The following is a 21,723-nucleotide window of genomic DNA, read 5'->3' on the forward strand; positions in this document are numbered from 1 at the left end:
TTAATGAACACAATTTCCAAAATGTTGACAAGACAGTTTAATATAACATCTGTTTAACTTATAACGTGAAAGTAAGGTTAATAATACTCAAATTAGGGTGGTGCAAAAATGAGTACACCCCACAACAAAAACTACTACATCTAGTACTTTGTATGGCCTCCATGATTTTTAATGACAGCACCAAGTCTTCTAGGCATGGAACGAACAAGTTGGAGACTTTTTGCAACATCAATCTTTTTCCATTCTTCAACAATGACCTCTTTTAGTGACTGGATACTGGCTGGAGAGAATTCCCCAAAGAAAATAAATTCTTTCCACCACGAAGGTGAAGGCTACAAGAAGATCAGCAAAGCTTTACTTATCAGTCAGAATACTGTAGCAAAAGTGGTACAAAAATTTAAGAAAGATGGAACTGCAACCATCTCACAGAGACGTCCGGGTCGTCCACGGAAGTTAACACCTCGACAGGAGCGTCTTCTGATGAGAAGGGTTGAAGAAAATCGGCATGCAAGTTCACTGCAGTTATCTAAAGAAGTAGAAAGCCAAACTGGGGTGACTATTTCCTGTGACCCAATACGGCGTACACTGCAGAGGAATGGCATGCATGGATGCCGTCCACGAAAGAAGCCTCTCCTAAAGCCCAGGCACAAAAAAGCCCACCTAGAGTTTGCCGGGGCCCATGCTGACAAAGATGAAGACTACTGGGACTCTATACTCTGGAGTGATGAGACCAAGATAAATGTTTTTGGAACTGATGGCTTCAAAACAGTATGGCGTCTCGAAGGTGAGGAATACAAAGAAAAATGCCTGGTGCCTACAGTGAAACATGGTGGTGGCAGTGTCCTTATGTGGGGCTGCATGAGTGCTGCTGGTGTCGGGGAGCTGCATTTCATTGATGGCATCATGAATTCACAGATGTATTGCTCTATACTGAAAGAGAAGATGCTACCATCACTCCGTGCCCTTGGTCATCGTGCACTTTTCCAACATGACTAAACACACATCTAAGGCCACTTTTGGATTTCTGAAGAAGAACAGGGTGAAAGTGATTCAGTGGCCAAGTACCGTATGTCTCCTGATCTGAACCCAATCGAACACCTATGGGGAATTCTGAAGAGACAAGTTGAGCATCACTCTCCATCCAGCATCCAGTCACTAAAAGAGGTCGTTGTTGAAGAATGGAAAAAGATTGACGTTGCAAAATGTCTCCAACTTGTTCATTCCATGCCTAGAAGACTTGGTGCCGTCATTAAAAATCATGGAGGCCAGACAAAGTACTAGATGTAGTAGTTTTTGTTGTGGGGTGTACTCATTTTTGCACCACCCTAATTTGAGTAAAACTGAAAAATGTGTAATCTAAGTTATATTATTAACCTTACTTTCGCGTTATAAGTTAAACAGATGTTATATTAAACTTTGTCTTGTCAACATTTTGGAAATTGTTTGGGTTCATTGAGATATTGTTTAAAATGTTACTTTTCAAAGGGGGTGCACTCATTTACGCTCAGCACTGTAGGTTTAATATTTTAGATTCTTCAAAGTATCCAGTGTTTACCTTGATGACACTTTACACACTATTGGCGTTATCTTAATCAGTTTCATGAGGTCGTCACCTGGAACGCTTTTCAATTAACAGGTGCCTCGTCAAAAGGTAATTAGTGGACTAGTTTCTTGACTTCTTAATGCATTTGAGATCAAATAATAAATAATAAAAATACAGTAAATGGCCCTGTTCAACACCACAACTGTAGTAATCCATATTATGTCAAGAACCGCTCAAGAAAGTAAAAAGAAATGACATCCATCGTTACTTTAAGACATGAAGTAAAGTGACTTAATTAATAACAATAAAGAAAAAAACACTGAATTCGAAGCTGTGTCTAATAATTTTTGTTTGGTCCTGCATTATACTGATTTTTGTTACGCTGAATTTTCTGGAGATGTGGATTAATGTTCTCTAACAGCGACTCTAATGGTAGTTCAGCTCATTGAAATCTAACCCGAATGATGATGATAATAGATGAATGAAACGTGCTGTTGTTTAGCAAAGAAAAACATAATTATCGATACTGTGAAGCTATGAGATTTTTTTTTTAACTTCAAGAGAGAGAAATAAGTGCTGGTGAGGGAACAACTAATTATAGCTGCTATAACCGAGGGCCAGTTGTTCAAAGGTAATCTTGGCGGATTTTGGTAATCGGATTGGATCAAATCTTGAAAATGGGTTGTTCAGAAGAGAAAGTAGGATTCTGAAATCTGATCAGATCATGTAATCCAATTCTAGTTTCAATCTGGATCAAACCTTCAGTTTGTGTTGTTCAAAACTTTTCAGAAGGATCTGGATAACTTTAATCCAAAAAAACAAGATTATCCTGATCCCAACAGGGGGTAGGATTTCAAGGTGGATATCAGGTAGAAAATGTAGTAAAACTTCAAAAATTGGTCCAATAATACAACTGCATTATTTAGTGATACTTTTATGTTTTGCACTTGACTTGTTTAACCAATACAGTGGTGCTTGAAAGTTTGTGAACCCTTTAGAATTTTCTATATTTCTGCATAAATATGACCTAAAACATCATCAGATTTTCACACAAGTCCTAAAAGTAGATAAAGAGAACCCAGTTAAACAAATGAGACAAAAATATTATACTTGGTCATTTATTTATTGAGGAAAATGATCCAATATTACATATCTGTGAGTGGCAAAAGTATGTGAACTGCTAGAATTAGCAGTTAATTTGAAGGTGAAATTCGAGTCAGGTGTTTTCAATCAATGGGATGACCATCAGGTGTGAGTGGGCACCCTGTTTTATTTAAAGAACAGGGATCTATCAAAGTCTGATCTTCACAACACATGTTTGTGGAAGTGTATCATGGCACGAACAAAGGAGATTTCTGAGGACCTCAGAAAAAGCGTTGTTGATGCTCATCAGGCTGCAAAAGGTTACAAAACCATCTCTAAAGAGTTTGGACTCCACCAATCCACAGTCAGACAGATTGTGAACAAATGGAGGAAATTCAAGACCATTGTTACCCTCCCCAGGAGTGGTCGACCAACAAAGATCACTCCAAGAGCAAAGCGTGTAATAGTCGGCGAGGTCACAAAGTACCCCAGGGTAACTTCTAAGCAACTGAAGGCCTCTCTCACATTGGCTAATGTTAATGTTCATGAGTCCACCATCAGGAGAACACTGAACAACAATAGTGTGCATGGCAGGGTTGCAAGGAGAAAGCCTCTGCTCTCCAAAAAGAACATTGCTGCTTGTCTGCAGTTTGCTAAAGATCATGTGGACAAGCCAGAAGGCTATTGAAAAAATGTTTTGTGGACGAGTGAGACCAAAATAGAACTTTTTGGTTTAAACGAGAATCGTTATGTTTGGTGAAAGGAAAACACTGCATTCCGACAAAAGAACCTTATCCCATCTGTGAAACATGGTGGTGGTAGTATCATGGTTTGGGCCTGTTTTGCTGCATCTGGGCCAGGACGGCTTGCCATCATTGATGGAACAATGAATTCTGAATTATACCAGCGAATTCTAAAGGAAAATGTCAGGACATCTGTCCATGAACTGAATCTCAAGAGAAGGTGGGTCATGCAGCAAGACAACGGCGCTAAGCACACAAGTTGTTCTACCAAAGAATGGTTAAAGAAGAATAAAGTTAATGTTTTGGAATGGCCAAGTCAAAGTCCTGACCTTAATCCAATGGAAATGTTGTGGAAGGACCTGAAGCTAGCAGTTCATGTGAGGAAACCCACCAACATCCCAGAGTTGAAGCTGTTCTGTACGGAGGAATGGGCTAAAATTCCTCCAAGCCGGTGTGCAGGACTGATCAACAGTTACCGCAAACGTTTAGTTGCAGTTATTGATGCACAAGGGGGTCACACCAGATACTGAAAGCAAAGGTTCACATACTTTTGCCACTCACAGATATGTAATATTGGATCATTTTCCTCAGTAAATAAATGACCAAGTAGAATATTTTTGTCTCATTTGTTTAACTGGGTTCTCTTTATCTACTTTTAGGACTTGTGTGAAAATCTGATGATGTTTTAGGTCATATTTATGCAGAAATATAGAAAATTCTAAAGGGTTCACAAACTTTCAAGCACCACTGTACAGTGATAAAGTAGAAGTAGACATAGGTTACCAATTAAGCCTTTCAGTATTGTATTAAATATATACATATATATATATATTTTTCCCCCAAACAGAATTCATTAACAAACTAAAATACATTATATTTTTCTGTCATTGACCATTGTAGGCTATATTAATTTCAAAGAAACAATCAGAGATGACAGATGCCATCAAAAATAATTTCTAACAATTGCATCCCTTACTACACGTCCAGTCTGTCCCACATTCTGACAAAACGCCAGAGGTTGGTCTGGTTCTTCAACAGGCTCAGGTGCATCATAAACGTTGTCACAGAGAGACACATTGCGTCTGGTAGCGATGTTGTGTAGGACAATACATGCAAGTATTATTTTACATGCTACCTGTGGTTTCACTCATAAGTAGTTAAGGCATGCAAAGTGTCTCTTTAGAACTCCATTTAAATGCTCAATTGAGCATCTTGTTTTGCAATGAGCAGTGTTGAAGCGTGCCTGAGCAGGTGTGGCTGCTGCAAGAAAAGGACTCATTAGCCATGGTAGGAGTGGATAGGCACTGTCTCCTAATATTATGCCATCCGGTTGGTTAGTTTGGAGCTCTCTGTATAAAGCACTCTCCCTCAGGATACGTGCATCATGAACAGACCCAGGCCACTTCAACACAGTTTGTGATGGTTAGGTCAGCGTCGCCCACAAGTTGAATGTTGATACTACGCCTCCCCTTTCGGTTGATGTACTCCCAATCCCTTTCATGAGGTGCTTGGATATGCACATGTGTGCAGTCAATAAACCCAATAGTATTGGGCATGTTCCCCAAAAGAAAAAACTTGTGCTTGGTCTGTGCAATCTGGTCATCCTTTGGAAATGAAACAAACTGATTGACCAGGCTGGCCAATGCAGTTGACACAGCTTTCACGACATCACTCACAGTTGACTTGTCTACTCCTATATTGTCACCAACAACTTGGTAGAAAGTCCCAGATGCATAGAAGCGCAGAGCAATGAGGACCTGTTCTTCCACGGACAGACTGTGACTGCTTCGGGTTGTCCGTTGAAATTTTGGCCTGACAAGGTCTGCAATGTACATAATATCTGCATTCCCAAAGCGAAAGTGAGCATACATTTCTTCAGTGGTGTATTGCTCGAGTAGTTTTGCACGCTCAATATACACCCTTTGATGGTATCCTCTTCCTCCAACATGGTGGTAGCGATGGACAGTACCTGCCATTTCAGTGTCTCTCTGTAAGTCCTCTGAGAGAGGCTGAATATAAGATGGTTGTCAAATACCCACCCACTCATTAGTTGATGTCCTTCAGCTTGTGTTCAATTACATCAATCATGTCCAAAGCTGGGGCGGCACGGTGATGTAGTGGTTAGCGCTGCCGCCTCACAGCAAGAAGGTCCGGGTTCGAGCCCCGTGGCCGGTGAGGGCCTTTCTGTGTGGAGTTTGCATGTTCTCCCTGTGTCCGCATGGGTTTCCTCCGGGTGCTCCGGTTTCCCCCACAGTCCAAAGACATGCAGGTTAGGTTAACTGGTGACTCTAAATTGACCGTAGGTGTGAATGTGAGTGTGAATGGTTGTCTGTGTCTATGTGTCAGCCCTGTGATGACCTGGCGACTTGTCCAGGGTGTACCTCGCCTTTCGCCCGTAGTCAGCTGGGATAGGCTCCAGCTTGCCTGCGACCCTGTAGAACAGGATAAAGCGGCTAGAGATAATGAGATGAGATGAGATGAGATGTCCAAAGCCTATGAATACTCTGTTCACTGCAACAGATGAGGTGGAACCATGGACTCAAAAGGACCTAATTTCATTGTTGCAGAAACCCATGCACTGCTGGAGGGTGTTAAGCACCATTATGCCTCAATAATAGGAAGTTCTAGTTCAGGTGCAATAGTAACTAACAAAAAGAAGAAAGACATTTGGATTGAAATCACCCAGAATGTGAATGCAATGGGCTCTGGCCAGAAGAGGACCTTGGATCAAGTGAAATTTAGATGGAAGAATCTGAGGGCCAGAGCAACAAAGGACCTCGCTGAAGTAAAAAACACCCAAACGGGCAACAAACCCTTTAAGAAAGGTGAATACACAGATGTGGTTCTGGACATTATTGGAGGTGAGAACTCTAATGCTCTGCATGGGATTCAAGGTGTTGTAGGGGATGGTGAGCCAACTGTAGAGGAAAGTGAGCCAGTTCCCCTTAATGAGGAGGAAACAGTTATTCTAGATCTCAGCCCTGTTACGGAAGAACAACCTGTATCCTCACAGTTAGAGCCAGCAGTCACAGGAGCTCAGAAAATATCCTTGAAGCGTCCTTTGCCAAATAAGAATGATGATGCCTATCAATTACTACTTAAAAGAGAAACTGAAAGGGCAGAAACACAGATACTCCTGGCAGAGGAACAAATCAAACTGCAGCAAACCAAAGCAAAACTTCAGATCCTCATCCTGAAAGCAGGCCTTGAAAATGCTGCTCTTCCCTCCTCATCTGAAGAAGAACCCTGTGAATAGGACATTTTTTTTTAATTTTTTAATTTAAGATATTTTCAAAATAGTCACAATGTATTTGTTAATGTATTTTTTATTTGTTGTTGCTCAGAGGAGGTTGTAAAAGCAATTATGAACAAAAGTGGGTCTTTTTGTGGGTTATTTTTGTGTTTTGTCTCAAAATAAAATATACTAAGTAACTTTAAAAACGGGGCGGCACGGTGGTGTAGTGGTTAGCGCTGTCGCCTCACAGCAAGAAGGTCCTGGGTTCGAGCCCCGTGGCCGGCGAGGGCCTTTCTGTGCGGAGTTTGCATGTTCTCCCCGTGTCCGCGTGGGTTTCCTCCGGGTGCTCCGGTTTCCTCCACAGTCCAAAGACATGCAGGTTAGGTTAACTGGGGACTCTAAATTGAGCGTAGGTGTGAATGTGAGTGCGAATGGTTGTCTGTGTCTATGTGTCAGCCCTGTGATGACCTGGCGACTTGTCCAGGGTGTACCCCGCCTTTCGCCCGTAGTCAGCTGGGATAGGCTCCAGCTTGCCTGCGACCCTATAGAAGGATAAAGCGGCTAGAGATAATGTGATGTGATGTGATGTGTATGTAATGCACACACATCTTGAAACATCGATAAAGAACATTTATTGTCAAACTCAAGAATTAATTCACAATAAAAAAATTCAAAGTGACAGTTGGTCCATGTTCGGACCGTCATGCTGGAGATTCTGGGTCCGTGTCGTCCAGGGGTCTCAGCAGCAGTGACTGAGGGGGTCAGGAATCTGTCACGGAGGTGAGCTAGCCTGATGTGCTGATCCTGAACTGGCGTCGTGACTCGAGGCTGACCAGGGCGTGGACGATCCCTGGTGCTCCCTGTCTGTCTGTAACGCTGACTCAAACGGGAAATGGTCGAATGATGAACACCGAAGTGCCGGGCGACCTCTGTCTGTGTACTTCCGGCACGCAACATCCCGATGGCCTGTTCACGTTGATTTTGGCTTCGGCGTGGCATCTTCAATAATGACAATTTTCCCATCATTTCCCCCGGGTATTTATAGGCAAGATTGTGTGTGTACAGTGTATGCAAAATTTGTTTGAAAATTAAAGCCTGTCCATGTCATTGACTACCCGAGTCATATTGTACGTTATTGAGTACAACTCCCTTAAATTCTGATTTGAGCACAGATTTGGAACTTATTCGGGCGGAACGCAGTTATTTTTCCATTGTGATATATTTCTTTTCTTCTTGAGATAAACTCAGCACGAATTCAGCAAGTTTTATCAATGTGCGTTTTTAAAGTTACTTAGTGTACATTTAAGTGACCCCATATTGGCTCTTCCACCTGTTCTTTACATACCTGGTAGCCCACATTGTGATATGCTGTCCCATTTAGAGCATTGGTTATCTGGATTAGGTAATCTTGAAAACGGTGTATCTGAATTAGCGTGATCCAATCCAATGTTGCTTTCAAAAACCGGCATAAAAGTAAGAAGGATTACCTGATCCTGGATAGCAAAAAATGTGATTTGGAAATACGGATCATTTTGATCCAGATTAAATTTTTTGAAGAACTGGCCCCAAGTGATAATAGGAATTATTCTATCCACGTTCACTGGATATCAGCAATCGTGCGCTCTGATTGGCTACTCTACTCTACTACTAGACTGTCAGCTCATATACCGTGAGTAGAGAAAAACAAAATGGCGACGCATGTTGCTGAACCAACCGAGGATGAAATAAAAACTACTCGCAAACAAAACCCAAAAAAATACAAGAAAAGCAATAAAATATGGAATAAAAAGTATTTGATGGTAAGGACGTATCTTTTTTTTTTTTCAAGAATTCTTATTGTAGCGTTTTTCACAAATCGCTCCTGTCGTTTCACCGGTTTGTTTGCATTCTAAGCGGAAATTATTTTGCTGGATGTTTTGTATACAGTTTTTATTTAGCGAATTTGCTAAAAATAAAAATGCTCCATTTCTCAAAATCCAGTGAATGTGGATAGAATAAGAGAGTTATTCCATTCAATCTCGTCACACATGGTTTATAGCCAACTCGGCGCTACGCGCGTCATTGGCTATCAGCTCATGTACGACTCAATTTCGTGGAATAACTGTTAATTCACTTGTTTCTCAGCCATTCCACAGCATTAAAGGGGCCGGCTCACCCTCACCCTTCCCAGAAGCCTCTGCGCCAAGTCGCGAGTCACCATTTTCACATCCATGGATATTCCACTGTTTTGGGGGAAAGAAAAAAAAAGAATTCCCAACAATCTGGTCACATCCTAAGCCATAGATCATAAATTGTAACATGAAATTGAAGATATTATCCAAGTAGTTATATTTTCAATAATTTACACCAAACCATTCCGTTTTCATATGGTCTGTTCTAATGGACCAGAACCGGCCTCGGTTATCTCGCGGGAAGCCAAGAAGGAAAGAAAACATCAGGCATATTCTACTCAAAACTTCCACATCTGAAACGCAGATGAAGAAAAAGTTTGAGATGGATTTAGACAGGATTGCTAACAGTGAAATTGCAGATGTTTTGCTGCACAGCAAACTAGCAAAGTCACAGTCACATGACTTCAAATAAAAACGAAGCACTGGATTCTGGGAAGGGTGAGGCAACCTTTTAAATATAAGGGTTAAAAAGAGCAATGTGTTGTTCATGTGAGCATTGGCAAATAGTTGTGACATATTAGTAAGTGGAATAAATAACTTTGTGACTTCCATCCATCCATCCATCCATTATCTCTAGCCGCTTTATCCTGTTCTACAGGGTCGCAGGCAAGCTGGAGCCTATCCCAGCTGACTACGGGCGAAAGGCGGGGTACACCCTGGACAAGTCGCCAGGTCATCACAGGGCTGACACATAGACACAGACAACCATTCACACTCACATTCACACCTACGGTCAATTTAGAGTCACCAGTTAACCTAACCTGCATGTCTTTGGACTGTGGGGGAAACCGGAGCACCCGGAGGAAACCCACGCGGACACGGGGAGAACATGCAAACTCCGCACAGAAAGGCCCCCGCTGGCTGCTTGGCTCGAACCCAGGACCTTCTTGCTGTGAGGCGACAGTGCTAACCACTACACCACCATGCCGTGCCACTTTGTGACTTGTTACTGGAAAATAAACAATAAAGGGGATGGTTTTCTTATAGCAGTACATCATCATGTTTTATTCCTTATATATTATATAGACAGGCGGCACGGTGGTGTAGTGGTTAGCGCTGTTGCCTCACAGCAAGAAGGTCCGGGTTCGAGCCCCGTGGCCGGCGAGGGCCTTTCTGTGTGGAGTTTGCATGTTCTCCCCGTGTCCGCGTGGGTTTCCTCCGGGTGCTCCGGTTTCCCCCACAGTCCAAAGACATGCAGGTTAGGTTAACTGGTGACTCTAAATTGACCGTAGGTGTGAATGTGAGTGTGAATGGTTGTCTGTGTCTATGTGTCAGCCCTGTGATGACCTGGCGACTTGTCCAGGGTGTACCCCGCCTTTCACCCATAGTCAGCTGGGATAGGCTCCAGCTTGCCTGCGACCCTGTAGAACAGGATAAAGCGGCTAGAGATAATGAGATGAGATATTATATAGACCTGTGTTTTACTGGAAAATATTTTTCATCTGAGCTCCATCCAGGACATTTCTCTTTATGTCACTCGTGAGGAAATCGATGAATTGTTTTGAGATATTTGGGTCCTTTTTGTTTGTGAATGTGTCGATATAATAAAAAGAAAATCACACACTGGCTTGAAGATATACCTTCTCGTGCTGAAAAACACATTTTTCATACAAAATACATCGTGGATCTGAGTGACATATTTAAATAATATTGGCTGGCGTTGAGTGGTCTATCAGATATATTTCATTCAGCTAGCATGATACTGAACAAGTCGAAGACAAGCTATCTGATATACCACGAAGAAAAGCCAGCCAATATTATTATTATTATTATTATTATTATTATTATACATTCCTTTTGGGTGTTCAACGCATCTTTCTCTTTCAAAATTCTCTCAAAATGTTCTGTATTTAATGAAGCAAACCTGGCGACCATGTTTGTTTACAAATTGTCACAGTCGCTCGCTAGCGCTGAAGTTTTAATCCTCTGACATGTCCCTTTTCCAGTTTTTTGATGTCCGTTGGTCTGTTTTTCTCTTGTAAATATGTGTGAAGAATATCTAATGAAGTTTTGGTAGCCTTTCAGGTGTTCAACGCATCTTTGTTTTTCCCGGCGAACAAAGAAATGTTTCTGCACACGCGCAGCAGAAAATTTTCTCATTAAATATTTGCATCAGCGCCGACGATGTGACATCATGTTGTCTTGACAACCATGCAATATCGTAAACCATATCCAACGCTCATTCTCTATTGGGTAGAGTGATGTACAGTAATACACGTAGGATAAATGATATGCTAACAATATTCCATGCTATCAAACCAAATGAATGAAACCTGCAAGAAGTTAATAGAACACATGTTTTCATTCCATCGAAAAAGTGTCCTGTATGTATAATAATTCCTGATATTTTACTCCGGCAACGTCACTCCCAGTGTTTTCCCGCTGACTAGACGTGCGTTTATAAAATGGCAAACCGGTTCAAAATTAACTTGCGTTTTTGTGTGTGTTTGTGTCCATATAAAGAAATATAAAGAATGTTACATGGTGGTGCAAAGATATGACGTTTATCTTCTTACGTTGAAAATATTTTCACTCGTTCACTTTGTTCACTCATGAAATATACAACCCTGATTCCAAAAAAGTTGGGACAAAGTACGAATTGTAAATAAAAACGGAATGCAATCATTTACAAATCTCAAAAACTGATATTGTATTCACAATAGAACATAGACAACATATCAAATGTCGAAAGTGAGACATTTTGAAATTTCATGCCAAATATTGGCTTATTTGAAATTTCATGACAGCAACACATCTCAAAAAAGTTGGGACAGGGGCAATAAGAGGCTGGAAAAGTTAAAGGTACAAAAAAGGAACAGCTGGAGGACCAAATTGCAACTCATTAGGTCAATTGGCAATAGGTCATTAACATGACTGGGTATAAAAAGAGCATCTTGGAGTGGCAGCGGCTCTCAGAAGTAAAGATGGGAAGAGGATCACCAATCCCCCTAATTCTGCGCCGACAAATAGTTGAGCAATATCAGAAAGGAGTTCGACAGTGTAAAATTGCAAAGAGTTTGAACATATCATCATCTACAGTGCATAATATCATCAAAAGATTCAGAGAATCTGGAAGAATCTCTGTGCGTAAGGGTCAAGGCCGGAAAACCATACTGGGTGCCCGTGATCTTCGGGCCCTTAGACGGCACTGCATCACATACAGGCATGCTTCTGTATTGGAAATCACAAAATGGGCTCAGGAATATTTCCAGAGAACATTATCTGTGAACACAATTCACCGTGCCATCCGCCGTTGCCAGCTAAAACTCTATAGTTCAAAGAAGAAGCCGTATCTAAACACGATCCAGAAGCGCAGACGTCTTCTCTGGGCCAAGGCTCATTTAAAATGGACTGTGGCAAAGTGGAAAACTGTTCTGTGGTCAGACGAATCAAAATTTGAAGTTCTTTATGGAAATCAGGGACGCCGTGTCATTCGGACTAAAGAGGAGAAGGATGACCCAAGTTGTTATCAGCGCTCAGTTCAGAAGCCTGCATCTCTGATGGTATGGGGTTGCATTAGTGCGTGTGGCATGGGCAGCTTACACATCTGGAAAGACCCCATCAATGCTGAAAGGTATATCCAGGTTCTAGAGCAACATATGCTCCCATCCAGACGACGTCTCTTTCAGGGAAGACCTTGCATTTTCCAACATGACAATGCCAAACCACATACTGCATCAATTACAGCATCATGGCTGCGTAGAAGAAGGGTCCGGGTACTGAACTGGCCAGCCTGCAGTCCAGATCTTTCACCCATAGAAAACATTTGGCGCATCATAAAACGGAAGATACGACAAAAAAGACCTAAGACAGTTGAGCAACTAGAATCCTACATTAGACAAGAATGGGTTAACATTCCTATCCCTAAACTTGAGCAACTTGTCTCCTCAGTCCCCAGACGTTTACAGACTGTTGTAAAGAGAAAAGGGGATGTCTCACAGTGGTAAACATGGCCTTGTCCCAACTTTTTTGAGATGTGTTGTTGTCATGAAATTTAAAATCACCTAATTTTTCTCTTTAAATGATACATTTTCTCAGTTTAAACATTTAATATGTCATCTATGTTCTATTCTGAATAAAATATGGAATTTTGAAACTTCCACATCATTGCATTCCGTTTTTATTTACAATTTGTACTTTGTCCCAACTTTTTTGGAATCGGGGTTGTACGTCCACCACTCGAAGATAAACTTCATATCATTTACGAACTGATTTAGCATATCACAGCAGTTGGGCTAAATACTTATACAAGAAAAAAATATCTTTTTTTTTCATTTGTAAATAATGTTGCAAACTATATTGATATTTTCTGCAGTTTAATTTATGTCTGACTTTCACTTCGATTCCTGACACAGATTTCCAAAGTCAGTTTCAGTCCAGACTCTAACACTACCAATGTGTTGAAGTTCAGGAGGGGTAAATACTTATGCAAAGCACTGTATACTCAGGACGTTACCCTATGTTTTATTAACTACATACTGAGAATTTCCGAATAAACCAATGTATTAAAATAAGCGTGACATTTTGGGTGGCGGATCGATGCTTGACAATGTTTCCAGTAAAGTGTCTTAATGTCTGTGTATATATGTGGTGTATAAATATATCTATAAATATGGTATAATAATGTGGTATAGCTGCTTTAGTCAGGCTTGATTTGAGTCAGCACCAGATGGAGTTTCCCAGATTCGGTGCGTGCGGCTTTCAGCGACTCAGCCTACGTTGTAGCTTGCACTGATTAATTAAATCATCACTGGAGCGATAGAAGCGTCATTGGCCAAAGCATGAGAAACATGCTACCGTATCATGCTGTAGATTTTCATTTCGGACAAAAGGAACAAGACGTTCTGCGAATGCAACCTTGTCCTAAATATAATTCGGTTGTGCCGCTGTTTGATCCATCAGATCCGAACCTGACGACATCATAACATGACGACGAGATATTAAATAAAATCATACGTCTATGAAAAAAGAAATACTCTACAGTGATATGTTTTACTGCCAAATCACTTAATTCATCCCAACAGTGAGGTCTGGAACAATAACGACAGCTGAGGTATGATGTATCATCATAAGGTTTATTGGTACAGTGACATACAGTACATTATGGCAATAGAAATGACTTCTGTCTTTCCGATCAGAAATAAAAAAAAAAAAAAAAAAATCTGTGTCATGTCCTTGACCGACAGATGAACTATGTTCACTTAAACATGAAGACAGTACACATAAAAAAAAAATACTTTCCTGCAATATTGGTAGAAAGATGTGTATAAGATCATTCCAAAACACACTGGCACAGTTGAGCACGTGAAATATATATATTTTTTTAATACAAAAAGTGAAATGATAGACAACAGAGGAGGTCCAATCATAAAGACATCAGTCCCTGATCTCCAGCCTCCCGTCCCGGATCCTCCAGCTCCACGGCATGTTGCAGGAGGAGCCTCGTCTGTGTTGTGGAACGTGGACGGAGTCAGGGGCAGGGACACAGCGCAGGAAGAGACCAGCATCCTGTACCGGCTTATCATGGGGCACCAGAGAACCGTCCTCACTCTGCAGACTGAACACACTCTCGGATATCTGCCAAAGATGAGCACGGACACGTCAGCACGCGAATGTTCAGAGAGTGATTTTGAACTCCTTTGTATACGCTCCTTTGTCTTCTTACCTGATCACTGATTCCTATAGCGATGTGACCCACTTTTACGCGGGGGGTTTCACGGATACGGAGGCATCGCCCGTTGAAGTCCCGGATGCAAACGTCCACTCCTGAACGCACAGAAAGAAAATCTCGGCTTGGTATGACATATAATGCGCTTGACTCATTTCTCTAAACCTAAATCTAACACCTGGTCATATGATTCATCACTCACCCTCAAAGCAGCGAGGTGGGGGCTGGTGGGCGGGGCCAAGCCAATCCATACTGAAGCTCTGGCCGTCCGATTGGCTGTTGTAGGAAAACACACCTGAGCTGAGGTCGTCCCCGGGGCCAACTGACCAGCGGCCGGAGTCCTGGAAGAAGGAGAGACAGAAGGAAAAAACACATATAAGATAATTTAAAAAAAGCATATTTAACTTCCAATCAATCACGTTAATTTAATCATAAAAAAAAAATCCAAAATTATATGCACTGTTTGAAATGCAACAAGCTAATGCTTATTTATTTTTTTAAGATTTAAAAGTGGGCGGCACGGTGGTGTAGTGGTTAGCGCTGTCGCCTCACAGCAAGAAGGTCCGGGTTCGAGCCCCGTGGCCGGCGAGGGCCTTTCTGTGTGGAGTTTGCATGTTCTCCCCGTGTCCGCGTGGGTTTCCTCCGGGTGCTCCGGTTTCCCCCACAGTCCAAAGACATGCAGGTTAGGTTAACTGGTGACTCTAAATTGAGCGTAGGTGTGAATGTGAGTGTGAATGGTTGTCTGTGTCTATGTGTCAGCCCTGTGATGACCTGGCGACTTGTCCAGGGTGTACCCCGCCTTTCGCCCGTAGTCAGCTGGGATAGGCTCCAGCTTGCCCGCGACCCTGTAGAACAGGATAAAGTGGCTACAGATAATGAGATGAGATGAGATTTAAAAGTACTTTTATGGAGGTGTCGTGGCTCAGGTGGATAAGGCGCCATACCATAAATCCGGGGACCTGGGTTTGATTCCGACCTGAGGTCATTTCCCGATCTGTCTCTACACTGTCCTATCTAATAAAGGTGGAAAAAGCCCCCCAAAAAATCTAAAAATAAAAGTACTTTTATTACTGTGTTAAATGGGATTAGCAGATCTGTCTTTTCTTACTTTATAATAATTACACATCTGATCAAAATCTAATTTGCAAACTTTTTTTTTTTTCTTCCTGACACCATGGTTCAGAATTTCTTGAGAAATTATTTTAGGAACAGCATGACATTTAAAGAACTCATGGTTGAGATATTGTGGATTTTTAAGGCTTACAAAGAATTTTTCAAGAAGTAAAACTGTTGCGCATCTATTCAAGATATTTAAAACGCTATATTACAAATGTTTTCAAAAAGCATTTCCCCATTATTAAAAAAAACAAAAACACAAACGTATCACTCATTCAGTTGAGCTGTGACCCTGATGTAGACAGACTTTTATGCAAAATTCAGAGACCAAATAAACAACTATCAGAGAACAGAGATTTTAAAGGTTTGAGGAAGTGTGGACTTTCCAGACAGAAGGAATGCAGAAGTGTAAATCCACACTGTTTATTGGATATCGGTTTATACCCTAACATGACAAGTCTCACAAAGTGAGGAATCATGTGCTTCAACGGACAAACAAGCCTCTGAACCTGACAGTAATTATTAGCCAATACTGAAAAGAATTGATACGTCAGGAAATGATGGACTCATTTCAGAGATTTTACAAGAAATGAGGCCTCCTACAGTTTTCTGGTAACAACCAGAAACACCATAACAAAACACACACACCAGCTTGTACTGTTACTGTTATCTGCACTAATTCTGATTAATCTAATCTGCAAGCGAAAAGTGGGTTTCCTCATATCACGCACTGTCCTGATGTGCTGATTCCGTGTGTGTGTGTGTGTTTACCTTTTTGTCTCCTGGCTCTCTGCTAGAAAGGCAGTCACTACCCAGGCAGGAAAGAAGTTGCTCCTGTAACTCGGCCGAATGTGGCTGAGACAGGCTGCTCAGGAAAAACTCTACAGACAACAAGAGAGCTTGTGTTTACAGAATTTTTTGAAAAAAGTAAAAAAAAAAATTTTGAGGACATAGTGAATATAAGTGTAAGGTACTAGGTCACAGTGAATATGTGTAGGGTACTAGGTCACAGTGAATATAAGTGTAGGGTACTAGGTCACAGTGAATATAAGTGTAGGGTACTAGGTCACAGTGAATATAAGTGTAGGGTACTAGGGCACAGTGAATATAAATGTAGGGTACTAGGGCACAGTGAATATAAGTGTAGGGTACTAGGGCACAGTGAATATAAATGTAGGGTACTAGGGCATAGTGAATATAAGTGTAGGGTACTAGGGCATAGTGAATATAAGTGTAAGGTACTAGGGTATAGTGAATATAAGTGTAGGGTACTAGGGCATAGTGAACATAAGTATAGGGTACTAGGGCATAGTGAATATAAGTATAGGGTACTAGGGCATAGTGAATATAAGTGTAGGGTACTAGGTCACAGTGAACATAAATGTAGGGTGCTAGGTCACAGTGAATATAAGTGTACGGTACTAGGGAATAGTGAATATAAGTATAGGGTACTAGGTCACAGTGAATATAAGTGTAGGGTACTAGGTCACAGTGAATATAAGTATAGGGTACTAGGGCATAGTGAATATAAGTGTAGGGTACTAGGGCATAGTGAATATAAGTGTAAGGTACTAGGGTATAGTGAATATAAGTGTAGGGTACTAGGGCATAGTGAACATAAGTATAGGGTACTAGGGCATAGTGAATATAAGTATAGGGTACTAGGGCATAGTGAATATAAGTGTAGGGTACTAGGTCACAGTGAACATAAATGTAGGGTGCTAGGTCACAGTGAATATAAGTATAGGGTGCTAGGGCATAGTGAATATAAGTGTAGGGTACTAGGGAATAGTGAATATAAGTATAGGGTACTAGGTCACAGTGAATATAAGTATAGGGTACTAGGGCATAGTGAATATAAGTGTAGGGTACTAGGGTATAGTGAATATAAGTGTAGGGTACTAGGGCATAGTGAACATAAGTATAGAGTACTAGGGCATAGTGAATATAAGTATAGGGTACTAGGGCATAGTGAATATAAGTGTAGGGTACTAGGTCACAGTGAACATAAATGTAGGGTGCTAGGTCACAGTGAATATAAGTATAGGGTGCTAGGGCATAGTGAATATAAGTGTAGGGTACTAGGGAATAGTGAATATAAGTATAGGGTACTAGGTCACAGTGAATATAAGTGTAGGGTACTAGGGTATAGTGAATATAAGTGTAGGGTACTAGGTCACAGTGAATATAAATGTAGGGTACTAGGGCATAGTGAATATAAGTGTAGGGTACTAGGGTATAGTGAATATAAGTGTAGGGTACTAGGGTATAGTGAACATAAGTGTAGGGTACTAGGGAATAGTGAATATAAGTGTAGGGTACTAAGGCATAGTGAATATAAGTGTAGGGTACTAGGGTATAGTGAATATAAGTGTAGGGTACTAGGGTATAGTGAATATAAGTGTAGGGTACTAGGGCATAGTGAACATAAGTATAGAGTACTATGGCATAGTGAATATAAGTATAGGGTACTAGGGCATAGTGAATATAAGTGTAGGGTACTAGGTCACAGTGAACATAAATGTAGGGTGCTAGGTCACAGTGAATATAAGTATAGGGTGCTAGGGCATAGTGAATATAAGTGTAGGGTAATTGGGCATAGTGAATATAAGTGTAGGGTATTAGGGCATAGTGAATATAAGTGTAGGGTACTAGGGCATAGTGAATATAAGTGTAGGGTATTAGGGCATAGTGAACATAATTGTAGGGTACTAGGGCATAGTGAATATAAATGTAGGGTACTAGGTCACAGTGAACGTAACTGTAGGGTACTAGGGCATAGTGAATATAAGTGTAGGGTACTAGGTCACAGTGGATATAAATGTAGGGTACTAGGGCATAGTGAATATAAGTGTAGGGTACTAGGGCATAGTGAATATAAGTGTAGGGTACTCGGGCTTAGTAAATCTAAATGTAGGGTACTAGGGGATCATTATGCCCTAGTACCCTATACTTACATTCACTATGACCCTAATTCTATGGTACTAGGGCATAGTGAATATAAGTATAGGGTACAAGGGCATAGTAAATATAAATGTAGGGTACTAGGGCAGAGTGAAGACTGACCCCTCTCAAGTTTGCGTAGCTCCTGCTCTGTGGGTTTGTGGGACTCGTGAGGTGGAGAATGTAAGTAGAGCGGTGAAGGTGGAGAAACGTAGCTCTCTTTTCTCAGCACAATCTCTTCCTCCCTGTCATTCTCCACCTTTACATCATCCACTTTTTCCACTCGCTGTTTACGGCACTTCGGCTCCGCCCTCAGTCCAGCCCGCTCTCTCCACTCCTGCCCTGGGCCCATCCACTGCTGCACAGAGCTATCAGAGAAGTGGCTGGGCACACACCTTTCTGGCTTCCCAATTGGCTTTTGATAGGCTCCTCCCCTTGCTGGGCTCCGAAGACCTCCCACTGCAGGGACGCACACGAACAGTCAGTGAAGACTACGGAACTACAGTGACGATATTATCCTGAATATGACGTGAAATTATACACGTGTAAAAAACATCCGTTTGGAGTACATATCGCAGTGTGTATATACATAAACTTACATTGTTTAAGCGCTTTAGCCGTTTGAACTCTGAGATCCTTGGCTGAGGCTCTTCGGCTCGGCTCTCTCTGCAGTCCCCGCTTGATGACATCAGCAGTATGAGGGCTGCAGTTGGGTGGTATCTCTCTCAGGGGCGGCGGCTCTTTGGCTATCTGCATCGACACGTTTATTACAATCAGCATGACCCACAAGGGCTGAACGCAAACGTGTGTTGTGAACAGAAAACAGCTTACTTTTCATGTAATAAATAACCGAGCGGAACACTTGGCGTTACGCTTACTTTGAGGTAGAGAGGGCGGGAGTAGTAGCGCGTCCACGGCTGGCAGCCGTTGAGCATGTGCAGTAGCATGCAACAGCTGCTCCACACGTCCACCTTGGCACAGCGCTTCTCTCCACGTGCCACCTCAGGAGCCATGTGAGTCTCCGTCCCCTTCAGAGCTACACACACACACACACACAAAGACATACCTGGTCATCCAATCTGCAACATGGTCTTCACTCAATGTTTTTAACGTTGAATTGTTATTAAAGTTACCTTGAGACGGACTGAATCCATACGGGTCGAGTCGCTCTGACTCACCAAAGTCACACAGGAAGGTGTTTTTCCCATCCTCGGACAACAACACGTTATCCACTGAAAAGACAGACAACGGACCGATTTTAAAACCAAAACTTTTCAGTCATTCCTAATTCCTAATTCGCATCATTACTCCTGCTTAAAATCAATCTAAAATGCAGAATTGGAAAGGAAAATAATGTACCGCTGTGCTAGAAAACGAACACGTATTCAGACCCGACACTTTTTCGATGGAATAAAAACGTGTTCTATTCCCTTCTAGCGAGTTCCGTTCATTTGGTCTGGCAGCATGCAATATTGTTAGCATATCGCTTATCCTACGTCCATTACGTCACTCTAACCCAATGGAGAATGAGCGTTGAATACGGTTTACGATATTGCATGGCTGTCAAGACAACATGACATCGCACATCAGAGACGCAAAACTTCCGCGCTAGCGACAATTTGCAAACAAACACGGCCGCCAGGTTTGTTCCGTTAAATACGGAAGATTTTGAAAGAGAAAGACGCTTCAAACACCCAAAAGGAATACGTACGTACTGTATAATAACGATAATAATATCAGCAGGCCTTTTTTTCCATGGTATATCAGATATTCAGCTGGCATGATATTGATCGAGTCGAAGAGGAGTTACACCGTATATCTGATATCCCACTCGATGCCAGACAATATTATTTAAATATTGAATGCTCATACAAAGGTAATGCAGGATGCTGACTTTATACTGCGCTAGAAAGAAAGAGGAGCTTCGTCTGAATCGTATGATGTATCACATTTGAAAGAATAAGCTCAGAATTGGCAGAAATATAAAAGTACGTCCAGGCGTGTCTTGGTCTATGTCGGCTTTAGAGGGTTAAAGACGCAACCCTTTGTAGCCAGGATGTGTTGAGTCAAGTTGTGTGTGTGGGGGGGAGGCAGCCAATATTATCTCATTCTCATCTCATTATCTCTAGCCGCTTTATCCTGTTCTACAGGGTCGCAGGCAAGCCGGAGCCTATCCCAGCTGACTACGGGCGAAAGGCGGGGTGCACCCTGGACAAGTCGCCAGGTCATCACAAGGCTGACGCATAGACACAGACAACCATTCACACTCACATTCACACCTACGGTCAATTTAGGCCGAATCCCATTTCACCCCTTGGACATACCCCTTGGCCCTTCCCCTCCATTTTGCGCGTTCACGTGAAGGGGTAGGGGTATCCCAATCCCAGTTAACGCGGAGGGGTAGGGGAAGGGGGAGGGCTTCTGTACCCCTCCAAACGGAGATTTTCCTGGAGCTGACTCCGAACGAAGGGGTTTGAGTGATTTCCCACAATGCCATGCGGATTTCAGCGAGATTTCATGCGGATTTCAGAAAGATGGCGGTTCCCGCGGTGAAAGATTGTCATAAATGTATTTTCTCCATTATTTACGTGTTTTAAGTTGTTATCCAGAGGAAACACGCCGCTTGATTCGCTTTCGAGCTGAGAATGAGCAGCGATTTCTGAAATCCAAGCTGCTGCTAAAAAGCTTTGGGAGTGAGTATTGTTTTCGGTTGCTTGACTGCGTACGTTTTGTTCTGTTATTCTCGCTTTTATCGTTTACATGAGTGTTCTGACACCTCATTCTGTCGGATGTGGTGCACGAAGCGCCAAAGATATCCCATTCAGTGGTGTTAGTTAACAAATCACACCCTGCCAGCAGAGATTTCTGGTTCTGCCTCTGGCTCTGACTGTAGCGGCTGGTCGCAGCCAGTGACGCATTTGGTCGCGTTTTGCTAACGTAAACGCTGACGGAGGTACGCGATGACGTATGCGATCGTTGAAGGGCTATCCCAATACGTAGGGGTTGAATTTCAAGCCCTATCCCTTGTAGCTCAGTTTCAAGGGGAAGGGCCAAGGGGAAGGGGGAGGGGAAGAAATTAGAATTGGGATTGGGCCTTAGAGTCACCAGTTAACCTAACCTGCATGTCCTACGCAGACACGGGGAGAACATGCAAACTCCGCACAGAAAGGCCCTCGCCGGCCACGGGGCTCGAACCCGGACCTTCTTGCTGTGAGGCGACA

The 21,723-nt window shown here is 42.1% G+C and overlaps 1 protein-coding gene across 3 annotated transcripts in view; it reads right to left on the bottom strand.

Moving 5' to 3' along the window:
- Nucleotides 1-13,842: 13,842 nt before the first annotated feature.
- The window catches only part of map3k14a (mitogen-activated protein kinase kinase kinase 14a), a 42,920-nt gene continuing 35,039 nt past the window's right edge, over nt 13,843-21,723 (bottom strand). For all 3 annotated transcript variants that reach the window (XM_060902063.1, XM_060902065.1, XM_060902064.1), the window contains exons 9-16: nt 19,636-19,734; nt 19,381-19,538; nt 19,102-19,252; nt 18,626-18,961; nt 16,331-16,440; nt 14,646-14,784; nt 14,441-14,541; nt 13,843-14,352 (exon numbers count right to left, since the gene is read on the bottom strand). In XM_060902063.1, coding sequence (XP_060758046.1) covers nt 14,152-14,352; nt 14,441-14,541; nt 14,646-14,784; nt 16,331-16,440; nt 18,626-18,961; nt 19,102-19,252; nt 19,381-19,538; nt 19,636-19,734 — 1,295 coding nt within the window. In that variant the 3' untranslated portion in view covers nt 13,843-14,151. The remainder of the gene's footprint in view (nt 14,353-14,440; nt 14,542-14,645; nt 14,785-16,330; nt 16,441-18,625; nt 18,962-19,101; nt 19,253-19,380; nt 19,539-19,635; nt 19,735-21,723) is intronic.

Source organism: Neoarius graeffei, chromosome 20 (genome assembly GCF_027579695.1).
Source record: "Neoarius graeffei isolate fNeoGra1 chromosome 20, fNeoGra1.pri, whole genome shotgun sequence".
In the NCBI taxonomy this organism is placed as follows: Eukaryota; Metazoa; Chordata; class Actinopteri; order Siluriformes; family Ariidae; genus Neoarius; species Neoarius graeffei.